The 20,167-nt window shown below is 47.6% G+C and overlaps 1 protein-coding gene across 1 annotated transcript in view; it reads left to right on the top strand.

The window, feature by feature from the left end:
• Positions 1-20,167, top strand: part of NCKAP1L (NCK associated protein 1 like) — a 231,139-nt gene that overhangs the window by 103,662 nt on the left and 107,310 nt on the right. Inside the window, 3 exon segments of the mRNA XM_029595128.1 lie at positions 1,216-1,355; positions 13,582-13,713; positions 19,522-19,740. Coding sequence (XP_029450988.1) covers positions 1,216-1,355; positions 13,582-13,713; positions 19,522-19,740 — 491 coding nt within the window.

Raw genomic sequence — 20,167 nt, 5'->3', positions numbered from 1 at the left:
AAACTGAGTGTCAGTGCTTAGAAATTCAGAATAGCTTTAGGGATTGCCACTGGTTCTCTTTTGATATCTTTCACAATAAAATAAGAAAAAGGGAAATTTTGGTCTGATGTGAAATTTTTCTTTTAAATTACTTTAATTTGGACATAGCCCATAACCGTTAGCTGGTCTCCTGGAGGACTAGGGGGCATTCCATGAAGTAGCATGTAGCACATTTAAGACTAATCGGAGAAAATTCTTTTTCACTCAACGCACATAAAGCTCTGGAATTTGTTGCCAGAGGATGTGGTTAGTGCAGTTAGTGTAGCTGGTTTCAAAAAAGTTTGGATAAGTTCTTGGAGGAGAAGTCCATTAACTGCTATTAATCAAGTTTACTTAGGGAATAGCCACTGCTATTAATTGCATCAGTAGCATGGGATCTTCTTAGTGTTTGGGTAATTGCCAGGTTCTTGTGGCCTGGTTTGGCCTCTGTTGGAAACAGGATGCTGGGCTTGATGGACCCTTGGTCTGACCCAGCATGGCAAGTTCTTATGTTCTTAACTGGTTCTGGGGGACTTTTCCCTTAAAAAGGGTCCATTTTGGTAACAGAAACGACACCATCTTGCTGTGCTGCATGCCAGAAGCAGCCTTCCTGAGCTGGGTGCATCAGGGCCCCTTTCTGGTCATATTCATGACTTGCCTGGAAACCCACCTTTCTGAGGTTGCTTTTAATATTTCAATTCTGGCTCTCCTTGATCATATAGCCTTGTTGATTTTAAGCATCTTTACTATAACAGCAAATTCCTGGTCTCTTATTTATTCTTGTCGGAGTGTCTTGACCAGACTGTAAGCTCCAAGGAGTTGGGACTGTTATATATATTCGTGCATTGTTATGTGCGTCCAGTCCAGTAGCACTATAGAGAAGCTAAGTGATAATATTGCCCCCCATTGCATCTATGGATTTGTGCTTACAACTGCATGATGAAAGCTCACTTCCTGCTAGTGACCCCAGCTGGCTTCCTTTTCCCAGGGCTGGTTAAGCCAGTCCTTCTTGTACTCTCATTGCATTCCTGGATCTATAGCCTGGTTTTCTCTAGGGAAACATATGCAGTGGGGTAAAACCAGCACTGAATCAACCCCTGTCTTTCAAAAGTGGAGCCAGCCAGTTATGTTGCTTCCTGCCCTATCTTTCCCAATCATAAACTGTGCTATGCCTCCTGTCTGTCCGTTTCTTTCCAGCTATTGCCCAAGCACTGTGCCCGAACAATTAGTAAAGCGAAGAATAAGAAGCTACACAGAGCGGCAGCCAAAAAGGGAGAGGTGGAGAGTGAAAAGCCAGGGACGGAGAGCCAGAGGAAGAACAGGAGTCTGGTGACCAAGTATGACCCAGATCTATCTAAAATAACAATAAGAACAATTGGTTTTACTTTGTCCCTTTCACTGAAGCAGAATCCCTAAAGGAGCCCCTGTCTGGTTTCATGAGAGCATTAGTGTGGTCAGTACACGCTAGATGGTAATAGAAATGCATGCTTGGTGAGTGGAAGGTGAAACTTGCAAGGATTGCAGTCCAAACCTATATCAGTCATCTCAGGAGGGCAGCCATCCCTAAATCTGCTGCTGCTTCTATGGCACTGCATTGATTCTTATGCTATTCTAATTCATTTGAACCTAAATTTATTTGCAATGTTAGTATGTTGATTACAAATGAGTGCAAAAAGGTTAAAATGTTCAACCAGTCCTTCAGCAGTCAGCAACAGCTGAGAACTATGTACATCGTCAAAAACTTAGATAGTTCAATATTTGAAGGTATCTAGCTGGTTAACTTGTAAATTATCTGACTAAATGCTAAATTCTGAATATCTCCAGCATTAATTTGTCTTCAGACACATAAGCGGCATTTTGGGAGTGTTCTGGGGCATAGCTGAGAAAGCCAAATAACTTATTTGGTTAACGCTGATATTTAGTCTGCTAGTGGCAATAGAGTGAATCTGAGGGCCTCGACTTTTTCGGGCTGCAAAACTGATGAGTATGGGGGCAAGCAGCACAGAGCAGCAGTTACTACCCTTATCAGAAGGCATGAGATTACTACCCTTAACCAATAAATCTCGATGCTTCTGATGCAACTGCAACATCGCTCTCTGCTTTGAAGGAGAGGTTGGGGGCTGAAAAGAAAGAGAAATTTGGATTCAGAGACAACTAACACGAGCCATGACTTTTTTACAGTCTGGGGTACTGATACACAGACATTAAGCAAAGCACGTCTAGCAGCACTGACTGATACACGGGGGTAACTTGCACGGCGCAGCAGATACTACCATGGGAAGCCTGCTGGGAAGACTGGATGGAGCATTGGTCCTTTTCTGCAGTCATTTCTCTGTTTCTATGAAATTCAGAAAATTATTGAAAGCAGAACTTTCATAGAGCTTTTGCAGAGAATGATAGAGAAGTGTAGAGATAGCCATGGGTGAGCATGTGCTGGTATTTTGTTGCAGATTTAATGATTTGTGGTGTTTTGTACATTTTATGAATGTTTTATTGTAATCCGTGTTTGAATATTTTTAGATTATGTGGAATATAAGTGCTTTAAAACAATAAATAAATAAATAATGAATATTTGGCTGCGTGTAGATGTGGGTCCGGGAGGTGCATAAGTTATCAGAGCAACGCTGGATTCACGAGAGTCGGATGCCAGTTCCAAACTCCTGGTTGTTTTTTCAGATTTGGGGGCTTCAAGCAGGACAGGAGGAGCGGGGTGATCTTGGTCAGGGTAAGGAGGTGGGAGTAGCATCAAGCTGCAGGGCTTGCATTATCTCATTTTTTTCATTTTGGGAGGCAAGGAAGGGAGAAGAATGCTTTTTGACTAAAGGCCTGCAACGTGGGGGCTCAGGGAAGGGGAATCAGCCATTTCCACTGTGCTGGGGGATCAAGCCGCGAGGCCCACCTCCAATCACTGCTTAACCAGTAATATTCTTTCAATATCGCTGGTACGTTAAAATATTGGGAACACATACCCAGATAACTTGGCAACCTGTCCAATAATATTCACACCTAGCTGATGGAAACTATCCTGCTAACTTAGCTGGATAAATTATCCACTCAATGTTTTTTTTAAATTGATCTAAAGGGTAATATTATGTTTTTCACTACCTTAATTGTAAATGAAGGTCACCCCCCCCCCCCCCCCCCCCCCCCCCCACCCCCCCCCCCCCCCCCCCCCCCCCCCCCCCCCCCCCCCCCCCCCCCCCCCCCCCCCCCCCCCCCCCCCCCCCCCCCCCCCCCCCCCCCCCCCCCCCCCCCCCCCCCGCATTTGCAACCTGCATTTTGAAGTGAATTGTAAACTGAAGCAGCCCTTATCAAAAATGTATTTTTAAATAACATCAAAAACATTTGGCCCATTACATCAACAAGTGCAGTGTGCTTTCATTTCAGGAGATTGTTGTCCAGCAAATGACGGAAGAAGTCATATAACAATGTCACTGCTCAATGTTTAGAATCTTTTACTTCCTGCAGAAACTTCCTAATCTTACAGAGATTATTGTCCAGATTCGTAAGAATGATTCATTGTAATGCCTGGCTGACTGCTGTAGCCACATCGTGGCCAACCTATACTTATCCAAACCATCGCTTTTAGAAAGCTCTCCTTGGGCACGTACACGATTTCTGTACATATGGGCCACGCGATGAGAAACTTTCTCCGGCACCCAGTGATGACTTCAGGCTTGCCCGGGGGTTTAAACGCCAGTGCCACTCCATTCAGATGCCTCAGCAAGAGATCATCCTGCATTCAGCCGGTGTTTATTGCTAGTTCTTGTTCCTGCCTTGTTCAAGTCCAGCCTTGCCTCCTTGTCCCAGTTCCTGCCCTGCTCCTCTGACCCTGCCCTGTCTTCCCAGTCCTGTTCATTGCAAACTTGGACTGCCTGCCTGGATACCGACATTGCCTGACCGCTGCCTGCTTTGACCCTCTGCCTGGATACTGACCCTGGGACCACTCCTCTAGCTGTGGAAATTCTCCTAGGTCGTGCTGACTTCAGAACCCAAAGGCTCAACCCACGGGGGAAGAGGTTGATAAAGGTGAAGACTCCTTCACTGCCCCAGCCAGTGGCGTGCCTGCCTCATGCTGGCGTGAACCCAGCCTCATGACCTGGGCAGTAACAATTCTGCCGCAGTCCAAGAACTCACACCCCGTGACACTCATTGAATGTCATGTATCACAGCTAAGTGGCATAAAACCTGCTGGCTGCAGTACAATCAAACAAAATTTGAAAAGGTAAAAACTGGCAGGCCACCAAGAAAACCCTCAATAGCCCAACTACTACAGAAAGAGCAATTCACACGATCAATAACTCCCAAGCCTAGTAGGAACGTTTGCGTCATTAGTGAAGAAGAAGGAACAAGAAACAAGCCTCTCTTTAATACTGCAACCAATCAAATTAATGCAAAATTTAAGCAGTGGGAAAAGGAACAGAGCAATGATAGTCAATATTTATTTATTTATTTGCTTTTTTATACCGACATTCAAGTCAAAATATCACATCAGTTTACATTGAAAGAAATTGTCATCAAATACTAATTCAGTGATTCCCATCCTTTTTTGTGTCACGGCACACCCGGCACAGGGTTCACTTCGTTATAGCACACCATCATCTTCTCTTCCCTCTCCTCGCACTTCTGGCATCATCACATTCCCTCTACCTTTACCCCCTGGCATTATCACTCTCTCTTTCCTTTTACCTGTTACACTCCACTCTCTTTTTACTACTTTGGCTCCATTGGGCAAACTTGTGGCCTCTGCCAGCTACCACCGGCCTCCCGGCCTCCTTTCCAGGGCCTACCTGAGCAGCATGGACGTTGCCGATCGCCATCTTACCCTTGGGGTTCCCTTGGCGCGCGCGTCTCCCGACCTGCTTTAACCACGTCATGGCGGGAATCCTCAGGGACATCCCCATCAGATGATGTCACTCACCTTCGGTATTTAAGGTCGCCAGCCCAGACAGCCGGTGACGAGTTCACTTGCTGTATCTACCTACTCTCACATCAGCGTTGTTCCAGTTCCTGATTTCGTGGTGTGAGACTATCGGCTACCCGCTCCTTGGGGGCCCTTCCTTGTCTCTTGGCTATCCGCTCTTCAGAGAGCCTTTCACCCGGACTCCTGCCTGCCTCGCTTCCCAAGACTTTCTACGGAACTACTACTTGTCTTCAGTCACTGTGAGTATCACGCTGTGGAACCCTGTGGTGTTATCTACGTGGGAATCCTCTCCGGTGTACCCCGCTCTACGGACCATTGCCGTGACTTCATCTGAGGAACCATCTCAGAATTTTCTCTGCTCTGCGGACCCATGCCACGCTATCACTGGAGGGACCCTCGCTGGTGTACCCCACTCTGCGGACCACTACCGTGATTCTCCACAGAGGGACCCTCTGGTGTACCATCTCTACGGACCCAGTGTAACTTCAGCGACTGTAACTATCTCCCGACATTCCCGCTCCTCGGATAGTGCCGCAACTATTGCCTGACTCCAGGCTACCGAGCTGAGTCTGAAGCCAGCACCTTCGCTGTTGCTCCGTGGTCCGCCTCCTGGGGTCACCCTCTCTTTCTCCTTTTCTACCTCTGCTGTATTTCCATCCCACAGCTGAGACTCCGCCTCCTGACGGTGAGGCCCAGCGGGGCTCCTCCCCCTGGGCGGTTCCATCGCACACCTCGGCCAAAGGGCCCACATACTTACAAATCCTAACATTACCCAACCCTGCACCATCACCTTCTTTTCTCATCCCTCTACCTTCTATCCCCCTGGCATCATCATCATCACCTTATCTTCCCTTCCCCCCTCCTCTCCTCACTGGCATCATCACCTTCTTCCTTTCCCTCTCCCTCTACATCCCCTGGTATCATTACCACCTTTTGTTCCCTTTCCCTATCCCTCCACCCTTCTGGCATCACCACCACCTTTTCTCTCTCTCTCTTCCTCCAACCTTCTGATGACATTGCCACCTTATCCTCCCTTTCTCCTGATATCATCACCTTCTTTCCTTTCTGCTGCCCAAACTCTCTCCCTTCACATATTGGCATCATTTCCACCTTCTCCCTCCAGCCTCTGGCATTATCACCACTTTCTCTTCCGTATCCCTCCACCCCGTTAGCACCATCATCACCTTAATCTTCCCTCTCCTCTGGCATCATCACCTTCTTCCCTTCCTTTTTCTCTCCCCCTCCACCCCCTGGTATCACCACCTTCTCCCTTCACCTCCTGGTGTCAAAAACACTTTCCCGATTAATATGCAAATGGATAACATCGAGCTAGGGCTAGGAGCAGCTCCTGTATCTCCTAAAAAAAAAAATCTTCTCTTTTTCTGGTCCTACCTTTAAATTTACCAAGAGCTCTCGGCAGGACTTTAGCGCTAGTAGCCCCTGACTCTCCTATTTCCCTGAACTCAGCCGGGGAGAAAATGTTCTCCTCTTTGTATATCCAGGTCACTCCCTTTTAAAGTGCCCTACTTATCCACACTCAAAACAACCTGCTTGATTAGGGTTCCCTGAACCCAGGGATTGTACTGAAGCCCCTGCCTCTGTTATATAAAGGAAGTTTCCCCTGACCTCCTTACCCTGGCTTCCTATATTTGTTTCTTCTAACAATGTGACAGAAAATTGTTCTCCTTTACTTCTTGGAAAACCATCAACTTTTGAGGCATTATACTGACTCCTACTGGTAGGTTTACCACTGAACATCTGGCTGCTCCTGTATCCACTAAAAGATTATTTCCTCTTTCTCCGGTCCTACCTCCAAATTTACCAAGGGCTCTCGGTAGGACCTAAAAGTAAGTAGCCCCTGACCCCCTCAATCGCTGTCATTTTCCACCACTGAGAAAACTTTCTTCTCTCAGCATTTCAGGACCCTCTCTCTTAAAGTGCCCTACCTGCCCGCAATGAAAGCACCTTGCCCGATTAGGATCCCATCCTTCTCAGGCTTCCTGGTCGAGGGGATCCCATCCCTCTCGAACCGGGTGGGGCGAGGGGATCCCATCCCTCTCAACCCCCTTATGCCAGGGGTAGCGAGCCCCTGGACTTTTATTGAAGTTTCCTTGCCGGGAGTAGCGAACTCCTGGACTGAAGCTTCTTTCTCTCTGGCCTCGGGATCCCATCCCTGTTGCCCTGTTCCTCTAGCATTCCCTTTTCCCAAAGGAGCCTTTTTCCTGTTTGCTTTCTTGCAGGCAAGTAGGGTGCTTTTTCATTATCTCATTTACCATAATTTGTGCTTTCTGTCTCTGTTTCTCTTCCTCCCTCCTTACAAACACTTTCTGTGCTTCTTTCATAACTCCTCTATGGGTGCCTCCCTCAGGGGATACAGGGGTCTGAGTTCGCTGGTCGTTCTGATCTTTTATCTTTTCTCCTAGCCCTAGATTCCGGAGCATCTGGGAAAGATACTGCTCTATATCCTTTAACTGCTTTAATTCTTTATCTAGCCCCGAGGCACCATGCCAGTGCCTTTGTTCTTTTTGCCTTTCCTGTTCTCTCTGTGCCCTGGCTGCAGCTTCTTCTACTGCACCCCAATCTACAGGACGATTCAGTAAAAACACGGGAGAGCGGACGAACGCCCGCTCTCCCGGCGCGCACACTGGCCACTCGCCAGTGCGTGCGATTCAGTTTGTAAATTAGGTGGTGCGGTAGAAACAGGCAAAAGGAGGTGCTAGGGACACTAGCGCGTCCCTAGCGCCTCCTTTTGACCCAGAGCGGTGGCTGTCAGTGGGTTTGACAGCCGATGCTTCAATTTTGCCGGCGTCGGTTCTTGAGCCCGCTGACAGCCACGGGCTCGGAAACCGGACGCCGGCAAAATTGAGCGTCCGGTTTTCGACCCGACAGCCGCCGGCCCATTTTAAATTTTTTTTTCTTTTTTCTTTTTACTTTTTTTACTCTTCGGGACCCCAACTTAATATCGCCATGATATTAAGTCGGAGGGTGCACAGAAAAGCAGTTTTTACTGCTTTTCTGTGCACTTTCCGGGCGCCAGCAGAAACTAGTGCCTACCTTGGGTGAGGGGAAGAGGCACTACGGAGTGCATACATTGGATCTAACTGTGGCAAGTGATCCGGGGGGTCCCATTTCTTTCCCTCTATTTCCCAGGGAGGGTCATTTTAGGAACTGCTTAGGCTCTGATAGTTAATGGGCAACATGTGGCATATTCTGCCTCTTCCTGAGAAAACGGTGTTTTCCAATTTATATACATTTGTTTATTTATTATTTAAAAATTTTGTATACTGTCATTCGTATAAATACATCATAATGGTTAACAAAAGGTAAAACATAAAACACAAGGTATACATCGAAAATTATAAATACAATAAAATTCGTACATTAAAAGGGGGAAAAGGAAACCATTGTCTAGAAAGACAGTATAAGGCATAAAATAAGATTATAGATCTTAATACCTTATTATTATTAGTCTTTTCTTAGATTGGCTGAATAGGCTTGTTCAAAAAGCCAGGTTTTCAAGGCTTTTAAAAAAAATTTTAAACTTGATTTCAAGTCTTAGTTCAGCTGGCCAAGGTGTTCCAGAGAGTGGGTCCCTGCAATAGAGATAATTCTCTCACGTACTAAAGTAAGATGGGCAGTATTTATGGTAGGAATCTGGAGTAATCCTTTATTAGCAGATCTTAAAGTACGGTGAGGGGTATGTAATCGAATGGTAAAATTCAGCCAGTCATTTTTTTGGCAGTAATTGCTTTATGGAGCAAACAGCAAGTTTTGTAAAAAATTCTGTGTGTGATTGGGAGCCAATGCAAATTTATCAAAATGGGCGTAATATGGTTGCATTTTCTGCAGTTTGTCAGAACTCTGGCCGCGGAGTTCGAAGTACCTGTAACGGGCATAAAGTGGTTTGTGGGAGATCCAGCAGTAAGGAATTGCAATATCCAAAGAGGAGAAAATTAATGCTTGTATACAGAGCGAAAGTCATTCATCTCAATGTCTGACATAACCAATTCTCAGCTGCCCCATATGTTGGCCATAACACTGCCAGCTGTTTTAGACTCTGTCTGGGCTATTTAAAACAACAATATTTTATCATTTTCTTTTCATTTTTATTTCTTGTACAAGACCTGTCCTCCCAGGACCCTTAACATCCTCCCCTATCTGGAGGAATGTCTGAGGGGTCTTCCCAAGTCCGGCCCCCTTTCTTCTTATCTCTGGCCATTTTCTTTCCCATTGTGAACTCTCTGAAGCCCTCTAATCTCCACTCCCATCGTAGCCATCTCTGGATTTCCTCCCCGTGTCCACGCAAATCCCTTCACCCTTCAAGTTTCACAATCCCAACCAACAAGGTAATACTTAATAGTCATTTCTCTTACCTTGCTTCGTGCACGAAGTTGCCCAGTTGAAGCTAGCTGTGCCTACTTGTTGTCCTTTAAAATTGGTTCACCAAGTTCACTGCCATGGGACCATTTGCCAGTCCAGACACCGACCCTGGTACCGACTCGAGGACTGTTGAATATGCAACAGGACGTTGCCAGGTTCTTATGGCCTGGATTGGCCACTGTTGGAAACAGGATGCTGGGCTTGATGGACCCTTGGTCTGACCCAGTATGGCAAATTTCTTATGTTCTTATGTTCTTCCTTCCCTCGGCAACCCGACCTTCGGGTAACTGGATGGCTCAAATCCCGGGCGAGCCCCCAAGCTGTTAGAAATGGTATTGCATCTTTTTAGAAAAATTATATAGTGAACACAAACGTTTGGCAAAACAATTAGTATTTATTGTACGACTTGCAAGCCCGGGTGGCTACTGACCGTAGGCACACATTACATTGATCATTTCACAGATTAAAAACCCTTCTTCAATCCCTGCGGTCAGCATTTTAGCTGTATCCTATTTCTTGCCATGTGTGGCAGGCTGCTCTAATTTGCTGTTTCTGCACAAACATTTAAGCAAACAATGGGGGTTCACAGAGGGGTTGCTTCTCAGCATTTTACACTTTATTCCTCAATACTCAGCAAGACTAAGAGGAGATTTCTAAATTTGACATTTTGACCTCTGACGGCTCCTGCAGAAAAAGGGAAGTGCGACACAGGCTGGGCAGTTTTTGGTTCTACGCCTCTTGTTACGGAGAGGCCTGTATTTCTTTGCTCTTGGGATCTAACATGCCTAGACAATGGTTTCAAGCATCAAAAAAGAGTTTATGGAGGTATTCAATACCAAGCCAAGAAAAAAGGGGGAGGGGATGGGGGGCTAATCTTGTGTCTTCCACTAGTGCTTCTGCCAGGAAGAGATATGCGCCCCCTTCCTCTTTAACTCTAGCTGTCTGCTCTAGCAGATGCATTCTGTGGTTTACTAAGGAAAAAGGGAAAGGGAGGGAATGGCTCAATCTATCAGTGTTTTTATACTGTGTTTAACAGCAGTGTAATGAAATTGCAGCATGTATAAAAATCATTAAGATTATATTTTAATCTCCTGCCATATTATTGAAATAGCAGCACCTGGAGTCAATTCTCACACTGGTATCACCACCACCTTCCCTTCCCTTCCCTCTCTCTCCACCCTTCTGGTATTATCATCTTCTCTCCCCTGGCATCATTACCACCTTCCCTCCCTCCATCCACTGGCATCATCACTTTCTCTTCCCTCTCTTCTACTCTTCTGGCATCAGCAGCACCTTCTCTTCCTCTCCCCTGGCAATCATCACCTTTTTCCCTTCCCTCTATCTCCCCCCGGTATATCATCACCTTCCTTGCCCTTTACCCAGCTCCTCCCTGCCCCTGTCATCATCACCTTCCCTCTTTCCCACCCTCTGGCATTATCACTTTCCCTGCCCTGTTTCCACAACACTTTGTGATACATTCATCTCCCCTGCCCCCGGCCCATTCAGCTATTGCTTCTTCCTGTCCCTTTTCTCTCCGGAGCTAGCAGAGATCTGAGCAGTAGGTACCTGCTGCTCCTGCTTCCTCCTCTGCCGGCTTGCCTCTGCACCGATAACAGCATGAGGCCAGCATGTCTGGCAAGAGAGAACTGACAGAGAGGGAAGCAGCAGCAGCAGAAGCAGATAGGCGCTACTCTCTGACTCCCTCTGCTGGTTGGAGGACATTCTGCAGGCAGGAAGGAAAGGAACAAGGCAGACTGCTGGCGGCTCAACCTTCCATACCCGGCTCTTCTCGCCGCGCACCTGCAGGTCAGCCATGGCACACTGGTTGGGAAACACTGGTCTAATTTTCAAGCTAATGGATAGATATATGATGGCAATCAGTGCAAAATACCCCAAGTGTTATAATGACATCTACAAGTCTCACAGAACAAACACCAGATCGTTCCTCCACATCTGAAGACATGGTAATGTTTGAAGGCATTGCTTTTACTGAAAGCATGGACCACATGAAAGAAGCAATGAAAATTGTTAAGGATTCCGTTTGTATGTTCAAGGTGAGTGAAATAGCCCAGGAATACCTTAAGCTTTAAGAAATAGCTTAAAGCTATTCTAGTGCTGAACGTAATGAAGATACTACACACCATACAACTATGATTTCATGTTTTGGCATACTTCCCTTTTCTAACACCATAGAAAGATGGGAAAGAGTAAAATTGTAAATAACAGCAGATAAAAAACAAAAAAGCCCATCTAGTCTGCCCAGTGGAAATTTTATGTACATTTACCTGAAGTAGATCAAATTCCACATGGAATCCAATCCCTGTTCCCACTGTGACTCCTTTAGGGTTACAACTGCTGCTCCATGCAGGTTACCCCCCATACCTTCCAGGAAGCACAATTCAGCCATATTATTGCTGACCCAGGCTGCAGCCGTCACTAAGCGAAGGCTGCCCAGTGCTTCATTACCATTCTCTTGTGATTAGGGATCCTCTGTGTTTATTCCATGCTTTCTGAAGTCTGCCACTGGCCTTATCATCACCATCTCCTCTGGGATGACATTCTAGGCATTCTCCACCCTGTCTGCGAAAAAATACCTCCTGACATTGTTCCTACATCAACCCCCTTGGAACAGTGGTGTAGCCAGAACTGGTTGGTTTTTTTTTTGAGGGGGGGGGGGATGGGGAACCAAGGTTAACATGGGTGGGTAGTAGGCATACAGGTGTAGGCCCTAGTAGTTGTACTCTTATCAATAAATAATGCATTACAATGCACCCGACAATGGATTTCTAAGCTGCCTGCAACAGTCATCATGCATCATGAGTGATGCTTTAAAATATTTAAATTTAATTATTTCAAGCACTTACTGACATTATAAAATACCTTATTAATCTGTATTTATTTTATATTTATTGCGGTTTATAAATTCCCAATATCATGTAAAAAGTAAACAAAGAACACTTAACAGAAATATCAAATCCAATCATGTAATAAAACAAATATCAATGTATTATTTTATGAATCCTCTTTCAAATACCATAGGGCATGATTTTCAAAAGCATTTACACTCTTAAAATTGGATTTTACTTGTGTAAATGCACTTTACCCATGGAAGTGGGCTTTGAAAATTGCTACAATCCTATTGGTCAATTGAATTGTCCATAGGATTTACCTGCGTAAGTGCACTTTATCACAGCATCTTTTTATGGTATGCGTTTCCTCCTGCCAGCCTCTTAGAAAGTGACTGCATCCACTGGGACATTGATAGAACCGAGTCACTAGGCTCAAATATCATCAAATTCCTTTAGAGGCCATATTCAGCTGGCCATGTCCGTGTCCAGTCAAAGTTGTCCAGTTAACTTTATGCATTCAGGCTGAATATCTGATCTAAAGGTAATTGGACAAACTTGGTGACAGGTTGCCCAGAAAAAATGTAGACAGCAGGGTGGGGTATTTTAAATGCCAAGGTTTGTCCTGCTGACTTCCAAAATTCTCCAGACAGACCTATAAATATGGATCTGTTAGCACTGTGGAAGGAGTAACTACAGACATATAAACAAAAATACTTACCTGTACATACAAATGCACATGCATACATGCATGCATGCCCTCATACTTGTGTCACTCTTATGCACATTCCCTCTCACATGTACAGGCTGTAGGGTGACCAGGTGTTTTGCTTTATAAGGGACAGTCCTGGGTTTTTAAGAAACTGTCCTAGGTCCTTCTTAAGCAAGATAAGGATGCAGAATTGTCCTATTTTTAATCTGACCATACATGGAAAAAGAAATTTGACTGAATTTCATGCATGATCCAGAAGGGCATATATGGGATTTTAAAAAGATGGTGCGATGGTCGAGATGGTACGAAGCATCATCATCCCCTTTCCTCTTCACTCTCAACTTCCCTTCTGCTTTTTTCTTCTGTCTCCTTTTCCCTTCTGCTCCTTCCAGATTCCTCTCCCTTCCCCACCTATCCCCTCTTCCAATTACCCTCTTCCCTACATACTCCACCTCCATCTCCCACTTTACGATCTTTCCACCTCCTTCTCCTTCCAGCACACTCACAGGTTCCTTAATACTGAATCTGGAGAGAGAGAGAGAGAGAGAGAGAGAGAGAATCTTTATAGTGATTTCCTTAATCTTGTCATGTGCTTGGGAATCTTGGACAGAAAAAAAGATCCAGGCTGCCCACTGATAATTCATAGGAAGACAGATCTAACGGTTCTATTGTATTTCTTTTTGGTTTTGTTTGTCCCCCAGCCTGGACAAGCTCCATGTGAACCTATCTGAACTCTCCTTGACCTTGAGCACAGTCTCCAGCCTGAGTGTATTTGAGCACATCGTTACGCCCACAGAGTACTTGAGCCTTCACCTGGAGATGCGCCTCAACAGGTACCTTAATCTCATTCTTCTGTCTTTTTCCTGCTCAGCCTAGGTTTGTAAGTGGTAGTATGCTTTTGTAGTCTATTGATATTTTTTCACTCTTTGGTGGAGCTTTTTTTTGGGGATACAGCCTAGGTTTGTGGCAGGAGCTACGCTTGCTGTCCATGGAGCCTCACGGCTGGCCTCACTCACCCAACGCCACACCATTGCGGCTGGGCCAGCCCCGGGCTTCCTGATAGCGGTGGGGATCTGCTGCCACTCTTCTTCACGGTTCTGAGCCACCAGCCCAATGCCGCTGACTCCTGCTTCTTTGTGGCCTGGGTGCCATTGATGCCTTCAGCCACTGACGCCTTCAGCCATCTGTGGCTGGAAGCCACAGCCAAGTTCCTTCTCGCGGCCAGGGTGCTGCCAACGCCTCCAGATATTTGTGGCTGGAACACCGCTCCTGCATCCGGCGTCCTCCTAGGCACGCACACATGCCCGTCTTCTAAATTTAAAGGGCCCATGGTGGGAAAAGCCCACCGTGGCCCTAGCTGATGACATCATCAATCCAGGCCTTATAAGGCTGGATCCTGCCTCTAGCCTTTGCCTTGGAAATAGGTCTCCTCGCTTCTGAGTAGTGGATTGCCGTTCCTGAGTTCCTTCTTGCCTCCTGTATTCCTCGCCTTCCTTCTTCTTTCCTTGGACTGATCTTGGCTTTGACTTCAGACTGGACATCGACCATGCTGCTTGCCACAACCCTTGCCTGGACCTTGACCACAAGCTACGCCGCCTACCTCAAACCTTGCCTGTGTTACGCCCGTGGGTCGCAGTCATCTATCTGCAAAAGAAAGACGTCATCGGCAAAGATCAGGTCTTTGCATGTATTGTGGCCAGCCAGGTCATGCGGTACCCTCCTGTCCACTCTGTCCGGAAAACTCCCAGGCCTAAGATCCTCCAGAGGAGTCCTCCTAGGCCTGACCACACTATCTCCTCCACTAACACTACCTGTCTCCATTAACGCGGACACCTTAGTGTTTCATACTCTAGCTCTGGTCGACTCCGGGGCCGGTGGGAACTTTATACTCAGACAACTCGTGGAACACCTACAAATCCCCACCGCTTGGATGCCTACACCCTTGCTACTGTCTTCAATTCACGGTGAGCCGTTACCAGGCGAATTTACTTTCTCCACTACGACAATTCAACTTTGCACTGGGTCACTACACATGGAGACCATTCCCTGTGGTGCTTGGACTGCCATGGCTACAAATGCACACACCACAATTCGATTGGGAGCACCTTACAACTATCCTAATGGGGCAAATCCTGCTATGGGAAGTGCTTAGAAGTCGTAACTCCTATGCCTTGTCTGACGACTACCACTTCCCTTCCAGGTCTCCCCCGGCAGTATTCCTCTTTTAGTGAGTGTTCTCCAAGAAAGTGGTATACACTCTACCACCTCATCGCTCATTTGATTGCGCCATAAACTTGTTACCCAATACCGTACCTCCCAGAGGAAGGGTGTACCCACTTTCTCCTATGGAAACCAAAGCAATGTCTGAGTATATACAAGAGAATTTGGTGAAAGGCTTCATCCAGCCTTCTAAATCTCCCACTGGAGCTGGGTTCTTTTTTGTGGGAAAGAAGGATGGTTCCCTTCAGCTGTGCATAGATTACCGCGGCTTAAATGAGATCACCCTGAAGGACCACTACCCATTGCCATTAATCTCTGAGCTTTTTGACAGGCTCCAAGGAGCCAAAATATTCACTAAATTGGACCTCAGAGGAGCATATAACGGTCAGGATATGCCGGGGTGACGAATGGAAGACCGCATTTAACACCCGCGACGGCCATTTTGAGTATTTGGTAATGTTGTTTGGCCTCTGCAACGCCCCAGCAGTATTTCAAAATATGAATGAAATCTTCAGGGACATGCTTTACAGCTGTGTAGTGGTATAACTGGATGACATTCTGGTTTTCTCGCAAGATCTACAGAGACATCATTTGAATGTCGCCGACGTCTTACAAAGATTGAGAGACAACCAGTTATATGCAAAACTGGAAAAATGCTCCTTTCACCAGGAGTCTGTTCCCTTCTTAGGCTATGTGGTCTCCAGCTGGGGGTTCCAAATGGATCCACAAAAAAACAAGAGTATCCGGGATTGGCCGCAACCCACAGGTCTTAAGGCACTGTGAAGATTCTTGGGTTTCACTAACCACTACAAGTCGTTCATTCACCATTACTCTACACTGACCGCTCCACTCACAGCCATGACTTGAAAAGGAGCCAACCCCTCACAGTGGTCTCCTGAACAGTGACCACCTTCCAAGAGCTCAAGGAGGCGTTTCTCCAAGAGCCGTGCTTGTACCACCCGGATCCCCGACGACCCTTCATCATCGAAGTGGACGCTTCTGACGTCGGCGTTGGTGCAATCCTTAGCAAACACTCAGCCAATCATACCTTGCACCCATGCTCGTTCTTCTCCCGACGCTTCTCCCCTGCCTCTACCTCCTTTACGCTTCCTCTGTCAGTTCTCTCACCGGCAGCTCAGAAGACAGCAGAAGAGCTGAAAAAACTCTGGAGCCATATGCAGCAGATGCTGCAGAAAGCGGGCCTAAAGGCCAAAAAATTTGCTGACCTCCACTGTAAATCCTCACCGCAGTTCAAACAAGGAGAGAGGATATGGCTCAGCACCCGTCATATTCAACTCCGAGTTCCATCGATGCAGCTCACTCCTTGGTACATCGGGCCATTTATAGTGTTATGACAACTGGGGCCAGTAACATATCAACTTTGCTTACCCGCATCCTCGAAGATATATAATTCCTTCCGCATCGCTCTCTTAAAACCCCTGATACTCTCATGGCCCTCTCGGAAGACGCCTCAGCCACAGGAGATTGCCTTTGAGAGTGATTCCACGTACCAGGTATGGTAGTTCTGGATGTGAGAAGATGTGGCTGGAAATGAGAGTATTTCCTCTCCTGGGAAGGATACGGACCAGACGAGAATACCTGGGAGCCTGCCTCCAATATTATAGATAAGAACCTGATGAAGCAGTTCTGCACCTCCCATCCCAGGAAGCTGAAACCCTCAGGAGGGCGGCTTAAAGGAGGGGGTACTGTTATGCTTGCCGGCCACAGATCCTCACTCATCCAATACTACACCATTGCAGCTGGGCCAGCCCTGGGCTTCCTCATTGCGGCGGGGAGCCACCACCACCGCTACCGCTCTTCTTCGCAATCCTGAGCCGCCAGCCCGATGCCACTGACTCCCGCTTCTTCACAGCGTGGTTGCTGCCGATGTCTTTAGCCATCTGTGCAGCTAGAAGCCGCTGCCACGTTCATCTTCACAGCCAGGGTGCCACCAACACTTCCAGGTCTTCGTGGCTGGAACATCGCCAACTTCCTCCTGCACCCAGTGTCCTCCTAGGCGCCCACATGTGCCCCTCTTCTAAATTTAATGGGCCTGTGGCGGGAAAAGCCTGCAGCCCTAGCTGATGACATCATCAATCCAGGACTGTATAAGGCTTGATCCTGCCTCAAGCCTTTGCCTTGGCAATAGGTCTCCTCGCTTCTGAGTAGTGGATTGCCGTTCCTGAGTTCCTTCCTGCCTCCTGTGTTCCTCGCCTTCTTTCTTTGCTCAGACTGATCTTGGATTTGACTTCGGACTGGACATCGACCTTGCTACAAGCTGCCTGCCTCGACCCTTGCCTGGACCTTGACCACAAACTACACCGCCTGCCTCAACCCTTTCCTGAATTTTGACCACAAGCCACACAGCCTGTCTCAACCATAGACTGACCCCGACTGAGAGCTTGCTGTTCATTCCAGACCTCGGCCTGAGCGCCAGCTTCATTTCTACACGAGGACTCCCATCGCCGCAGAGACCCCACCTAAGTCCAGCCAGCCCCGGCTCCCAAGGGCTCAACCTAAGGGGAACATGGACTGGTAGTAGTGAAGCTCCAGATGGGCCTCTGCTTGCCATCAGCCTTACCTACCAATGGTGGGGACCTGTGGGTCTCCTCCCCACCAGTAATGCCAACTCCCCCTCGGTCCAAGGGTCAACCAGCATAACAGGAGCAGACAGTGGTACCTTTTTCTTGTACCAGCATTAAGAATTATCCAAAGATGTTGTAGTCCATAAGTTGGCAATGATTTTAGGTACATCACTGTTGCAGGAGTGGACCTTTGGACCAAGGTGGCCATGGTCCGAAACTGAATGGCATAATCCATTAAGAGCCAATTGTTCCAATGAGGGTGTAGAAGGTCCTACCTACTGTGGCAAGTCAGCCGGATTTGTCAAAAATGAGTTTGAAGGCCTTGACAAATTGTTGCTGATCTTTCAGAAGGGGATCCCCATGCTCCCACAAGGGAGAGGCCCAGGCCAAGGCTTTCCAATCCAGAAGAGAGAGTATGAAGGTAGTCTTGACAGAATCATTGGGAAACAGTGCCAGCTGGAGGAAGAAGTGCATGAAACATTAGTTCAAGAACTCACGGCACGGCTTCAGATCTCCAGCTACTGGGGAGGAACTGGTAGGTGTATCATGGGCGAAGCCAGTATGGTTGCAGGTGCTGTGGCAGCTGCAGGAGGCAGAGAAGCAGCTTAGGCTGCCGTTGCACCCAGGCAGGCACTGAGTTGCTCCATGGAATCCGCCAGGAACTCAAGAAACTGCTGCTGCTGCTGGATCTTGTGTGCCAGGCAAGGAATGGCTTGGAGGCATGAAAGGTTCGCTAGATCTATGGCCTTGGCAATATGTTGCAGAAGTGGACCCTTGGACCGAGGTGGGTTTGTCACAACTCACAGGGAGGAACCCTGTAGGTCCCCACTGTCGGCAGGCGGAGCTGGCTGGAGCAGAGGCACAGCAGGAGTTTCACCAATACCAGCCCTCGTTCCCCTTAAGTTGAGCCCTCAAGTGCCAGGGCCAGCTGGACTTAGGCACGAGCCTCTGTGGAGATGTTGATCTGTCACGTAGGGTGTTACAGGCCAGCATGGAGAGAAGCGGAGTCAGTATGAGCAGTGGTCGGGGCCAGCAGCAGGCAGCAGAGACTGGTGCAGGCTGTGATCAGAGGCAGGCGGAGTTCGTTCAGTGTCGCGGTTCGGGCAGAGGTCTGGGCATGCAGAGTTCAAGCAAGTCGATGAGCAGGCAGTGTTCAAAGGCAGGCGGAGGTCAAGCAGCATCAAGGAACAATCCGAAGTCAGAGCCAGGAGTCCAATCTGAAGTGGCGAGGAGAGGAGGAACAGCAGGACAGATGAGATGCAGAAGACAGACGAGAGAAGGCAGACCAAGAAGACAAGAATTCAGAATAAGACCAGACTTGCGAAGGAACCAGGAACAGGATACAAGAACTCAAAGACACACAGTAGAACAGGAATCAGGAGGCAAGGATCAGGAACCAGGAATGCAAAGGCAAATCACTACTCCTATTGCTGAAGTATCCGAGGAGCCTTAAATACGGGGTGGCTCCTGATGTCATCAGAAGATGCCGCGGGCAATTTCCCACCACAGGCCCTTTTAAAAGTTCTAACCACCAATCATTTCTTGCTGTGTGACTTTGGGCAAGTCACTTAACTTGCCCAATGTAGATTGTAAGCTTATGGGGTAGAGACATTTGAACCATAAAGATTATTTCATATAGTGCTGTGTACACTTCAGCTACATAAACAATGATAATTACTTATTACTTTCATACTTGGGTGCCTCAAGTTCATGGGAGTCTTGTCTTCCCAGCTTGAGGATTAAAACGCTGGGTCATCAGGCTAGCCGTACCTCAGGGATACTTCAGTGCTTCCCCATTACACCTCCCCTTCAGTAAAGCTGTGTCTGTCTCTGTAGAGCCATTGTCTGGATGCTAAGCTACAACCAGAGCACAAAGGAAATCCGACGTCCATCGGAGGTACTGGCCAGCCTGGGTGCATACATCACCACCGTCCACTCCCTTGCGCACCTGGCGAACATCGATGTGAGCCACGCCATCCGCAGTGCCCTCCTGCAGCAAACCCAGCCACTGAGCTCCAGCGGGGAGCAGACCATCACCACAATCTACACAAATTGGTAAGCGGGGGGGGGGGGGGAGTTGGAAGTGGAGCAGGGCAAGGGGAGATGCAGCCCCCATTGTCTGCTGAGAAGGGATAGGAATGAGCGGGGGAGATGCAGACCCCATTGTCTGCTGAGAAGGGATAGGAATGAGCGGGGGAGATGCAGACCCCATCGCCTGCTGAGAAGGGATAGGAATGAGCGGGGGAGATGCAGACCCCATCATCTGCTGAGAAGGGATAGGAATGAGCGGGGGAGATGCAGACGGTGCGTTAGGAGGAACTTTCTGACTGTGAGGGTGAGTGAGCAGCAGGAACATGTTACCAGTAGGAATGCTCCGCAGACTGTGGCAACAGGGACTAAGATCCATCCCTGCTAAGTCGGGTCCTGTGCAGCTACTGCTGCACCTGCATCTCTGTTGCTTTAGTTTGCATGGTTTGTTTTT

Source organism: Rhinatrema bivittatum, chromosome 3 (genome assembly GCF_901001135.1).
Source record: "Rhinatrema bivittatum chromosome 3, aRhiBiv1.1, whole genome shotgun sequence".
NCBI lineage: Eukaryota > Metazoa > Chordata > Amphibia > Gymnophiona > Rhinatrematidae > Rhinatrema > Rhinatrema bivittatum.
Note: the sequence above shows the minus strand (reverse complement) of the source record. Positions and strands in the feature narration are given on the sequence as shown.